Consider the following 13,965-nt stretch of genomic DNA (forward strand, 5'->3'; position numbering starts at 1 on the left):
TTTGTTCTATACATTTTAAATTGATAAATTATTTATTAATTTTTGAGAAAACATAACAACAGGTCAATGTAGCTTACTGAACGGGTGAGCGCGAGGTCTACTGTTCACAGAACTACTAGTCTAATAGAATTCATAAGGACGCCAAAATATCGTACGAACAAAAATCGACGTATGAGTGCAGAGATTTCACATCGATTTTCGGACGTACGATTTTTTGCCGTCCTTATAAATTCTATTAGATTAAACAGATGATGTCAAAAGGATGATGTTTGTCAAGTTCCGTTCAATATGGTAGAATTCATAAGGATGGTAAATATCGAACGACAAAAAATCGATGTGTGTGTGAAACTGGCTCAAGGGTGTGATTGAATGATTGATGCATTGATCCATATATGCTGCATTGAATCATTTATGTGTTCAAGTGCACACAAAGTTATGCCAAGACCAACTGGATAATAGTTATTCAGTTGATCTTAGTTATACATGATCAAGCGAGCAGATGAGAAACAAAATCTGGAAAGAGCAATAGGAACACACACAGAGCGTGTGCACTTGCTGGTTGCGTTCAGTGGGTGAGCAGCTAGATGCAAGTCACAACGTGTTTCAATGGCACTTTCCAGATTATTTTATTTTTCGGCTCATGCATGATCTGACGCGCACTTGCACATATACGCATTCAATGTGATCAAACCCTTACCATCACTATTCCGTGTCTACTCACTTTGAGAAAATGATCAACTAAATATTCTAAGAAAAGTGGGGGATAGGATGTAACCGAGATCGTGGGTTTCAAGTTCTCGACTTTGTCTCAGGCTCAGATTGTTTGACATCTGACAGAATATCATTTCCCGCGTTGTGAACGCTATTTAACAACAAAGAGAACAACAGTGATGTCAAGTTGACAATTTTGTAAGCCAAAATTTCAAGGTCATGTTACTAACAAGAATTATTGGTGTTGTTGAGTTTTTGAGAATATCTCACGATTTGTATAATTTGGCACGATCAGCTGTTATTATTTCAATTGCAAACTGTTGGCAACTGTTGATTCTATTGAATCATTCACTATGAAGAGATAGCAGACTTCGAGTCTCCAGCGTTATTGTCCTGTCACCAGCTTGGATTATTCAATAGTAGACTTGAGATGCGCGTAAATACAAGCGTCAGGTGATCAATTTTCATAACGGCAAGAAAAGTTGTGTGATTGCGCCACACCAGATTTTTTATCTTGTCCATGAATACAAACTTTTAATGAATAAAGTGTTAATTATAAAGCACATAGGATACAAACAACAATAGGATATTTACAACAATAGGATATCACCTGCTAATTGAAAAGGTGATATGCTGATGGGGGGACCACTTGACGCAGGCGAGAAAGGTGATACTCTGTCGTTAACGGTCCCGACAGGATGGAACCTGCCATTCCAGTAGGTGACATGCTGACGGGGGGACCACTTGACGGTAGCGATATATTTTCGCTTGGAGATAAGCCTGTGCTAAAAATGTCAAGGTGACAAGTGGACGGGATGACACCCTGTCGCGTTCCCCTCTTGACTTACCTGAGTGATGTCTTCAGTGTGTGACTCCCAGTATCCGCCTAGTAATTTTGTCGACCGCACATCCCAGAAAAGAAGGAAAGCGTCGCCTCCCGCAACCTCTGTACCGGCGCAGATGAATCGACCATCACATGAGATGTCGAAGCTCAAGATCGGTTTATCTTCATTGCCTTTATTGCTGGTATCTGCAAAAAAACATCAATAAATATAATTACTATGGTACGTACAATTTAGTATCCATTGTTGAATTTTGGTCGAATTATTGTATTTGTCATCCTAGACTCTATTTTGATTTTCTGTGCATGTATTTATGAGTGTGAAATAAATTTGAGTTTGAGTATAGAAAAATGACTAGATCAAAATAATGTCAACACATTATTATCATAATTGATCGAGCCTAAGATTCAAGTCGACGGTTTTGCATTTCTCTTTATGTTTATATGTTTATATTTTGGTTTATATTTATGTTCCGCATTTACAGCGAAACGCAGCAATAAATTTTCATGAAATTTGACAAATATCCCTTTTTGAATTTCGCGTCAACGTATACATACGGTTTTTTGAAATTTTGCATTTTAAGGATAATACAAAAGGAAAAGGAGTCTCCTTTGAACGCCAATATTACAGTCAAAATCAGACTTTAGAATTATTCATCATAAATCAGCTAGACAGTTGACCGTAATACCCGTTATACTACCTGTTCAAAAATATCGAACATCTTGAAAATGTATTTTTCCATCAACGTTAGTAGGCAGTTGTCTATAATACTACGCGTTCAAAAACATCGAACATCTTGAAAATGTATCTTTCCATCAACGTTGTGTGCCTCAGAAGATAAAGAAGAATAAAATTTAGAATTTAGAAATAGGCCGGCACATCTAGAAAATACCTGAGTCTATACCTAATTCATGCAGGTGAACGGGCTAGAGTCAAGAAAACTTCAATTAATCTTGCCATGCCTGATTTAATAGGTTTATACTGTAGAATAACACTACAATTTGAAATAATAGAAAAATACAAACAGCTTCAATAAACATTGGCAGCTAAAATCGAACAACAGAAACAACAATATCATGTTACTTTGTTGACATTCTTCATCTGATTCGGGGGCGCATTACTATCCCCGTTTAGATAGCAATACGTCACAAAACCAAACAAGATCAGTCATAAAATAACCAATCAATTTCAACATGAAATTACTCAAGAAAGAAAAAACCCGTTGAACCCAAATTTCGTCGATAGTAACCCATATAACCCATTTCATAATAATTTTGAATCCCCACTTTTTATTGACATTCTCGAATGAACCTTTGTTTCACTACACTGCACTTTCGTTGGTTTGTACGTTGCTTTATCGTCGGGGTTACAGTACCTTGTTTTTGGCGGTGAGCTTTTACCGGTTGAATTTGGCTTGACGGCGACGTCCTCTTACGTCCCTAGACCTGTCGTCTGAACGGGTGTCTTGAAGCGGTTTTACATAAAGTTGCGGAACCAAAGGGGTGGTAGTACAAGAAGTTGGTTTGGGAACAAACATGAACCGCTGTAAATAAATGTATTACAGCATTAATTTCTAACTCTTCCTACAATTCATCAAAAGCTAAAACAGGAGTTTATTCTGTTATTTAATTTAGATTTTATCTTGACGTTCTGATTTCCTTCTCAAAATTTAACAGATTTAAAACAAATTTACTTGCCAGAGTGTCATTAATCTACAATGCAACTTTATGAAAACACTCGTAATAAATTAATATAATGCTTTTAGAAAAATGAATACTTCATTAATTATGATGTTAACTTTTATGATATTTTTCGTTGGTTTGCAAAATCAAATATAATTTTTCATATAGTAGCTCGGCTAGTATTGTTGGAAACTTGTGCGCTAGCCAACATTTATTTTATTTATTAATTATGAACTTTAGGACGCAATCCAAGTGTAAATAACGGGCATTTGCCCAAAACTGCTCAGAACCTTAATTAAAAATGAACATTCCAGAGTTTATGATTTGATTTACCTACAAATACAAGTCCAAAAACTAGTATCAACTGAAATTATGAATTTATCACCTAATAAAACAAGACACTTTATAACACAATAAAAGAAAAAAATATTAAAATTTGAACATTCATTAATATTAATTTCCTGGAGAAGAAAAACTTTCTTCTTCATCTATTAAGATTTCTATCATAAAAAATTTACTAAATCATTCAAAAGCCTTAATGACATAAGAAAACAGAGTCTGAAAAATATAAATTAAAAAATGTCATAAACTCAATATGAACAATTCTTAAAAGTTTCATTCCAATTTAAAGGCTATCTTCCTGACTTGCAGCAATACTCTACGATAATATATCTCCAGAAACAATAACTCAAATGTAACGTAACTGAAAACTTTCTATACTTCTGTAGAAAAAAATTATAAGTATCTTCCATCACTAATAAAATCAAAAGGATTATTCTCAATCAATATTACTAACTTGAAAAATAACAGGCTTAATTAATTCAATACTCTTATGGAAGTTTCAAAATTGATTGAAAATTCCCTAAATTATTTTTTAACCTTATTTTACGTACCTTAGCGGTTATTTGAAGAAACAATTATTCGTACATGATGAAGAAACACAATTAAACCTTTCAGGACATGGCACTACTAGTAAATTTAAACATTAATAAAAAATAAAACTAGCTCCTACATTAACTACTGAAATAAACTTATAAACCTGCCCAAAAAGGGGGAAACATAGTGACTACATCTTTACTCTCGTAGTGCTCCTAGCAAAGTGTCCTCCGAAACTTAATCTGGTCTAGCGGCTGGGGAATCCCCACTACTGTATTTAGAAACAGGTCTCCTATTGGGCGAATGGAATCAATTTGACCAATCGTCGCGTGGCTTCTACAGCCTTTGGACCAAATAGTAACTGCAAAATCGGTAGTTTGTTATAATTTCAATGCTTGCTGTTTTCCAACTTATCGCATTTTATGTCGCGACAAGAAGGCTAAGTTTTAGAGATAATTCCATAATCTACATTCCTCGACGACTCGGAGCCACAATTTTTAAATATCTATCATGGGAAACTCGAAGTCATGGCCGTTCATAATAGAGAGAGAAAATAATTTATTTCGCTAACTCACTTACAATAATGGCTCTAGTCTATTGCGTATTAAATTTACTATTATAACTTGGGAAAAGGCCTGAATTAAATATAGTGCTCGGCACAGTTGTAGACATTTGCAGCCAGACCTGATAACAGCGCTCACACTCACATTCCGGGACGACACGTCACGGTACGATAGGACAGAAAGCACTATGTTTATCTAGGATTTTTTCTAGACATTTTAAATTGATAAAGTATTTATTAATTTTTGAGGAAACATAACAAAAGGTCAATGTAACTTACTGAGCGCGAGGTCTACTGTTCACAGAACTACTAGTAAATACGGTTATGCAAAAATTTAATATCCAACTGGAGTATAATGAATTATTAGAATAGTATATTTCATACTAAGACGCGAGGTCTACTGTTCACAGAACTACTAGTAATAATGACGACATTATTATATGAAGTGGAAACTTGGGTGAGAAGGAAGAAAACATCAAGCAGAATTCAAAAAGAAGAGATGCGTTTTCTTTCAAGTGTGAAAGGTTGAACAAAGATGGACAGATTCCGCAATGATGATGTTAGAAATGAGTTGGGCATTTCATCATTAGCTACATGCTGCACAGCTTGAAATAAACAGATAAAACTGGAAGAATAATGATGAACGGATGCCATATAACAGAATTCCAAAAACTGTCATCTATAGGCTACTATAATAAAGGAAAAAATTGGCTTATACACGTAGGGGATAGGAAAATTATGTTTGACGTATTATCACGTCTGAGCTACTGAACTGATTAACTTGAAATTTTGCATATAGATTCTTAATTAACCGAGGCTGGTTATAGGCCTATTTTAAATTCTTCAAGATTTCATTATGTCAAGCTATCTGTTTGTCAAGTTCCAAAAATGCACGGGTCCCTTGCGAAGCACGGGTTACCTGCTAGTCTATAATATAATAAAGGAGAGAATTGACTTATACGCGTACGGGATAGGAAATTTACGAATGACACATCATCACGTCTGAACTACTGGCCTGATTAACTTGAAATTTTTCATATAGATTCTTAAGGCCGTTTGCATGGTGACAGTTTAAACTAAATTTAATTTTAAACTGGATTAAATCCGTATCAAGTCTAGTTTTGTTATAATGTGTTTCATTTTGAGTTTAAGCCACCAGCTGATTAAATCAAGTTTAAGCTTTGACTGTTCAAACGGCCCTTAATATACCGAGGATGGTTATAGGCCTATTTAAAATTGTTCAAAATTTCAGTACGTCAAGTTTTCAGTTGTCAAGTTCTTAATTAGACCCGCTGATCAATACAAAGTAACAAGTAATTAATATGTTAATTGTTCATTTGTTTCCATTAAAATGTAGTGTTAGTATGCAATGGGTCTCGCAAGACCTGGCAATACATTGTAATTTGTGATAAAGAATCAATAACAGGTTTTGTAATGGAAGTGCTAATAAATTATAGATTAATATTGATTAATTATTATGGTTTGTATTCTATTCTCAGGGGGGGGGGCAGAAAAACATTAATTTTTAAATACATTCACCTTTGAATTTTTTAACTTGATTACATCCAACCCGAAGATCCAACTGCTGGATGGAACCATTCGTAGAACTATAACACAATTGGTTATTCCTCTGTGGAATGAACCTGAAAAGGAACAAATACGGTACTGTACATTATACAGAAAAAAGTACAAGATATGAAAACATATAGAATAGCGACCGAAAATGGAAGAAAATATGGAAAGATAGTGAATAATTTCAACGAAATCAAGTAACCGGTAATAAAAATTATAATAATATCGAGTGACCTGGCTGGCTCAGGTCTGGTGTCAGAGTTTTCAGGTCGCAACTTATCAACTTCAGGGCCTCTGACATGATCTAACGAGTTCTTCATAGGCAGCCGGAATCGACGACTTAACGTGTCTATCCGAAACACCAGTAATTGAGTACTCAGCAATTGATTTCAATCCATTTCATATACAAGATGTCACAAGAAATGTGTAACAGCCGGATACCATAGATACTACATGATATTTGCAGTTTTCATTACTTGGATATTAAAATTTTCCTTACAGGTTTAAATTCATTCAAAAGCCTTTAAAATAACGAATTTTTTCCATTATTGTAGTTAATAAATTATATTGTTATATATTTTTTAGGGATACTTTTGAATATAAATATGAGAACCCTTAATGACGTCACTAATTATTTAGTGACGAAATAATTTTAAAAGGGTACTCAGATTTATATTTTTATTTATATTATATTGTTATCCTGAAAAAAATATTTGAAATTTGGCATTGAACTCGACGTATGTAGGTTACTTTTCTCTACTTTGAGCGCATTCAAACAAAGGGACAAATAAATCTTATTGAAGATTTTTTCCTCTTTCCAAACATATCCTTAGAATTATTATAATATGATTGTGACTGATAATTTTCTAGTTATTTACATTATAATGACGATAAATAGGCGTAGTCCAAAAATATCGATAAATCTATAAACATCTCGAAAACTAATGTCGATATACAAAAGTGTTACTAAACATTTTTCATTTAGAATCAATGTTCTTTAGCTGTTACACCTTCCATGAAATACTCTGTATTATTCTACATAGAATAGTGTACAAATTACGGTTTTGGTAAATGCATTAGAATTAAGATATAGCCTACTAATTATCTATTCATGAAAAACACAACAGACTAATGCCCGGTTTCTCAGTCGTTCCATAAACTGTTTATTCATTCATCAACTTTATTGAATCGATAAACATGAGAAATGCGTTTCTAGAAGGCTCCATAAACTGATTGAATCCATAAATCTCACGATAAACTATAGTGCCGAAATCCAGCCTATAAATATATTTATTGAATGGATAAATGTGTCAAATTTTCGGTTGCAATCGAAAAATTAAGTATAGGTTACCAAGACTTTGAAAAATAAAACAGATTCAAAGTTGCACTATATTTATTAAGCATTGCTAGTCCTTATCTAGTGTCAGACATCCTCTTTTGAAGACATCAGCCAAAAGATGTCAGTACCGTAGGAAATAACCTTCAACTTTACCTCACAACAAGCTGCATGGAATAAACAACCAAGATTTGGTTGGTCAATATGGTTATCATAACATCAACGCCGGTTGCACAACAGCCGGTTAAATTCTAACCGTGATTAATTTCACAAGAACCAATCAGAGATGGCTTTTTTGATAAGACGGCTTCTCTGATTGGTTATCGTGGGATTAATCACGATTAAAATTTAACCGGCTTTTGTGCAACCGGCACCAACTTTGATTACGAAAGTGGCCGGTTTGAGATCATGCCATGTTGCCAGATTCATTGAACAGATAAATCATTCCTTAGCTATGGATTCTATAAATATGTTTAAGAAACCAATAAAAATTTATTGAATACATAAAGCTATTGAATCAATAGCTATAGCGTTGTTTATTGAACGACTGAGAAACCGGGCATAAGCTACAAAGATAGTATCATACGTTGATCAATATAATTCCTGAGTTGCTGGAAAATGAAATTCAATGCAATTAGAATTTACAAAATATAAATAGAAGTTCATCAAGGATATAGGTGCTGATTTCAAACGAATAACCCACATCCCAAAAAGCAATTACAATATTGTTTTTCCAATTATAATTACAATAATGTATTGATGATGAATAATTTGATTGAAGATCAATAATAGAATTTAATTCTCATTTACCTTAGACTTGTGATTCTGTCTTCCTCTACTTTTGTGTCTGATAACTTATTCCAAGATTCATTCAAGTTGTAAATTGATATCGTATTATCCGATGTTGAACATGCGATTTTCGTGTCTGAGTTGCTGGAAAATGAAATTCAATGCAATTAGAATTTACAAGATATAAATAAAAGTTCATCAAGGATATAGGCCTATTATTCACTACTAGCTCACCCGGCGAACTTCGTACCGCCAAAAGTCAATGTATCTCATGTCACACTTGACTTTATTTGGTGAATCATGAAATTTATCTGACAATCAATATTTTAATTAACATCTCAATACAGACTTTTTATGTGCTTAGTCATGCAGCATTTATTATTCCGACATTGCAACATATTCTCAATCAATTGGTAGTAATATCTATCAGTAGAGGGTTGAATTAAAAAATAGATACCGGTAGGTTAAATCATTGTTTGAAAGATGAATTTAATATTTTCATAGTTGTTGATTAGATGGTCCAGGGAATATGAGATGTACGATGAATTACACAGAATTCCATATTCTTTCCATCTTCCATTTTAGGATGAATATAAGCTAAGCTAAATTCAAAAAAAAAAATTAAAATTTAGTCTGTCATTCTTCAGTAATTAATGATTGCAATATGAACAACTCTCTTTCATGAGATGAATAACTATTTTCCAGTTTCTCAATTATAGGGGAGTGATAATTATTTTTTCCTACAGTTACATTGAAAAGTGGCCATTGCTGCACTGATTACAGAACGCAAAGAATCACTTTTCCGCTCTAGTGCGGGAAAAATCTTTTCTGCACTCCAGATTTGCAACATGGCAACGCAAAATACTTAGTAGGTTATATGGAGCAACAGTGCAGCAAAATCAAAATGAAGTTGGTAACAGTGACTGCTGTGGCTGCTATAGTGAGCAGAGGTGCAACGAAGCACAACGCGCAAATTATTAATTAGATATTATAACCAAGGACAACGAGGACTTTAGGATTTTAGGATTAAGGTTTTTATCTATAATAAAATTACACAGAAAAACATTTGATGGATTTCAGGCAATTTTACCCATAATTACCCACTTTTCATATTCAATGGTAACTGTAGGAAAAACTTAATGTGAAATACGTGCGCAAAGTTCCTCTGCTGCACTCAAGAAGCCATTCCGCCCTCGCCTACGGCTCGGGCGTAAACGTTTCTTTCGGTGCAGCAAACTGTCACTTTGCGCACTAGTTGCACAAATAACTATTATAGGTCTTCTAAGGAACGATTATCTACAGCTGGTACCAATTAACTACGGTACACTAACTTCAACTTCAAACCACCGTTTCGATACCAGTACACAATTGATCACAAGGTGACGTGTTTATTATACAGCTGGTGACTTTCGATGCTAAATTATAAGTAGCCACTCGGCCGTAAATTTCAAAAACATAGGTCTGTAAAATGGATAAATAAATAATTATTATTAGCCTCCCTATTAAAATTTCTGGTCAGAAACCATCCCCAATATTCACACAACATATTCCCAAAGTTTCATACCGTTCTGTCAAGTAGTTTTCGAGTCTATAGGGAACAAACAGACATTCATTTTTACTTTCCTTGCCCTATTACCATAGGTAAGGAAAGTATTGCTTTCCGAAAAAATTAAGGTACCGAAATTTCTAAATTTCTATACGTTTCAAGGTCCCCTGAGTCCAAAAAACTGGTTTTTGGGTATTGGTCTGTATGTGTGTGTGTGTGTGTGTGTGTGTGTGTGTGTGTGTGTGTGTGTGTGTGTGTGTGTGTGTGTGTGTGTGGTGTGTGTGTGTGTGTGTGTGTGTGTGGTGTGTGTGTGTGTGTTGTGTGTGTGTGTGTTGTGTGGTGTGTGTGTGTGTGGTGTGTGGTGTGTGTGTGGTGTGTGTGGTGTGTGTGTGTGTGGTGTGTGTGTGTGGTGTGTGTGTGTGTGTGTATGAGTGTATGTGCGTCTGTGTACACGATATCTCATCTCCCAATTACCGGAGTGACTTGAAATTTGGAACTTAAGGTCCTTTCACTATAAGGATCCGACACGAACAATTTCGATCAAATGCAATTCAAGATGGCGGCTAAAATGGAGAAAATGTTGTCAAAAACAGGGTTTTTCGTGATTTTCTCGGAAACGGCACCAACGATTTTGATCAAATTCATACCTAAAATAGTCATCGATAAGCTCTATCAACTGCCACAAGTCCCATATCTGTAAAAATTTCAGGAGCTCCGCCCCAGCAATGCAGATAGATTCCCAATTATCAGGCTTCAGATACAATTGAAACAAAAAAAATCAAGTGGAGTAGATTGAGCATGAAAATCTCTACAATTAATAAATGTTCAGTAACATTTTCACCTAAAATTGAAAATAAGCTTTAAATTCGAGAAAATGTGATTATTCAATTGCAAATTATTTTTGATTGTATTAAATCATTCACTATGAAGAGATAGCAGACCTCATGTGTGTCTCCAGCGTTATTGCCCTGTCACCAGCTGGCTCAAATCTTTGAATAGTAGACTTGAGATGCGCGCGAACACTAGCGTCAGGTGATCAATTTTCATAACGGCAAGGAAAGTTGTGTGAGTGCGCCACACCAGATTTTTATAATATAAATATGAATTATACTCTATAGTGAGGTCCATGTTATAATAGCAGTATTTGATTAACATTAGTGTTTCTATCCTTGTCTATCATTCGACAAAGCAGATAGCGCTATCTTTTTCTAGCGATGCTACATTGCCAGATAGTATTTTAACAATGTAGAAATAGAATTTATCAATGATACATTCAATATCTACTATAAATATTAGTTATTGAGTAATTGAAAAATATATTTTCTTCATGAATGAAATATTATTACCAATAATTATTAATAAAGTTTAACAAGAATTAACAGCCAATATTTCATCAGATATACCGGTATCAGCTATATTCTACAGAAGGCAGTGGCAAGACAGAGGATCGGCAAGGGGGTTCTCCTATCTTACTCCACTGTTATTATAACGTGGACCTCAATAGAGTGACTTGTGACGAGATCAGGCAAGTAATATACATGGTTAACAGGTACTCACTTTGCATATAAAATTGAAACGTACTTGATAACTTCCATTGTGTTCCCTCAGAGTTAGAGGGGCATAAGTCTCAAACGGCTAATTTTACATGAGAGCCCAAAAAGTATTACACTCCCAGCCGGGGATAAAAGAGCGTAACTCCAATCAGCATTACACCTACTTGTGAATTATTGAACCCACGTTGTTTCAGTTTAAATGCTTACTGGACTTACGATATTTCAGCTCTGGCTATCTTCAAAGCAATCAACTGCAGAGGACTTACATTATCATGAATCTATAAAGTTCAAAAAACTGAACAAGACCCACTAAAAATATAATTTTGACAAAAAACGCTCCTCTAGCTCTGAGGCACAGAATACAATACAGAATGGAAAGTCTACTAGTATCCTGACGCGAAAATCCACCATCTTGGAAGAAAGTTCAGCATTGTGATAGTGTAGATGGAGGTTCAGATCACTTTACTGATCCGGGTCAATCTGTCTCGTTCACTGCCACGAGCCAATCAAAAGACCCGGATAGTGGTAATTTTAATGTTAAACAAGATGGCGCAGTCACGCGACGGGATCTTGGTGCACTCAAGTATTGGCGACATATAAAAAGCATTGGTTGGATAGGCGTTTGATGGATACTTTCTATTCTGTATGCATTCTGTGTGGTTAATGGATGAAGATGAAGGCTGGTTTCAAGCAGGTTGGCTGATCTGAGGTACAGATGGTTGAGCAGGTTATACCGTAATTCGTGTAGGCTATTGTTGTCATGACAGGGGGAGCGAATTAACGGGCTCTGCCTATAAATCATGGTGTCCCACAGGGTTCGGTTTTGAGACCTGTATTGTTTTTGATCGCAGTTTAGACTTTGACCTTGATCTAGAGGGTGGGGCACTGAAGTTTGCGGATAATACTACATTGATTTTTTCTGGTCCAAATCTGACCCAGGTGCAGAAGGAGGCTGAAGAATTGTTTGATACTACTGGAGGGTGGTTGGAAGCAAATAAGTTGCTGCTGAATGCAGACAAGACCTAAAGATTGTTTTGTACACTGAGTTTGATACTACTGGAGGGTGGTTGGAAGCAAATAAGTTGCTGCTGAATGCAGACAAGACCTAAAGATTGTTTTGTACACTGAGTCACAGTCAGTGACTGTGACAGACATCGGCACTCACAGTGTGTCTTTCCTTGGATTCAACATCGATCCAAAGCTTAGCTGAGAGAACCACATTGACGGCAACTGTTACCTGTGAGAAGCTGTTACCTATTTGCTTAGGAAGTTGACCCTACTTGCTGGTAGTGTACCATGCTCGGTTTCATAGCATCCTGAGCTATGGACTACTGCCGTGGGGTCATGCTTAAACAAGTGGAGATGTGTTCAAGCTGCAAAAGAGGGCTATTCATAGTATTACCTTCAGTGGCTCCCTGGATCATTGCAGACCTCTCTTTCTGTCCACAGGTGTAATGACCATCTACAGTCATTACAGGTGTAATGACCATCTTCAGTCATTACAGGTGTAATGACCATCTACAGTCATTACATTTATATTTGTGTGCTATGTTTGTGCGAGTAAATCTTTGAAAGTTCAATACAAAGAGTGACTTATATGTTCACAACACTAAAGTCCAAGAGATATTACTATTAAAATGAAGAGGGGAAACCGATTTCTCCTTCTACACTTTGTAACATAGTTACATCGAGTTCTCAGTCTAGTTATAAACACATCGTGTACATGCAACATTCACACTTTACTTGAACAAGGCGAGGCGAGGGTTTGGTGACGACAACCAAGCTCCTTGCACGCTCGCGTCAACAAGTCTCCCCTACCAATCACCTACTGGTTAGGAGGGAACTGGTTGTCGGGACCGTAGACGACAACCAAGCTCCTCTCTCAAGAGCTTGGTTGGTTGACGCCGTCAACCAATCCCCTCCAAAGTTGTTTTAAAAGGAGCTTGTCTGTCGGGGAGCTTGTTTGGCGCGTTCCATATCAAAACAAACTGCCGCAAAAAGTCACCGCCAAATATGTTTGTAGCCATTCCCCTCAACAGTCGAGAATTTTTTTTCTGCATAGATGAGAAAATTGTCACGGCATTAACTCCGTAACTCAAACAACTGTAACATATAGACTAGAAATTGCGGAAATTCTAGAAACTATTTAAATATTACAAAAAAGAAAAAACACCAGCATTTTTTTAGAAGAATTGTCATTTAGTTATTAGTTGCAAACATTTGTTTCAGACTGCCCTCATGTAGGCCTATACCTAGTAGGCTTTTATGCAAACGTGGGTTCCTCTTTACAATAAGTTTGAAATTAAAGATATTACAAATGAATTTACCTTGCAAATCCAGTAATGTTCAGAACATAATTATTCTGTTTGACAACTTCCTCTCCTTGAATAGAATATTGAGGAAGACTAAAACTATTATCACTCAAGTTATTATCCATATTTGTAGACATTCCCGCGATATTCTCTGAAAAAACAAATAATTTGAAATTAGATTTAG

At 35.6% G+C, this 13,965-nt stretch overlaps 1 protein-coding gene across 1 annotated transcript in view; it reads right to left on the reverse strand.

Annotated features, from left to right (window-relative positions):
• LOC111046133 (WD repeat-containing protein 89) overlaps positions 1 to 13,965 on the reverse strand; it is a 31,380-nt gene that overhangs the window by 16,927 nt on the left and 488 nt on the right. The window contains exons 2-5 of the mRNA XM_039420774.1: positions 13,797 to 13,932; positions 8,392 to 8,514; positions 6,213 to 6,316; positions 1,560 to 1,741 (exon numbers count right to left, since the gene is read on the reverse strand). Of these exons, the coding sequence (XP_039276708.1) occupies positions 1,560 to 1,741; positions 6,213 to 6,316; positions 8,392 to 8,514; positions 13,797 to 13,932 (545 nt within the window). The remainder of the gene's footprint in view (positions 1 to 1,559; positions 1,742 to 6,212; positions 6,317 to 8,391; positions 8,515 to 13,796; positions 13,933 to 13,965) is intronic.

This window comes from Nilaparvata lugens, chromosome 2, assembly GCF_014356525.2.
Source record: "Nilaparvata lugens isolate BPH chromosome 2, ASM1435652v1, whole genome shotgun sequence".
Lineage (NCBI taxonomy): Eukaryota > Metazoa > Arthropoda > Insecta > Hemiptera > Delphacidae > Nilaparvata > Nilaparvata lugens.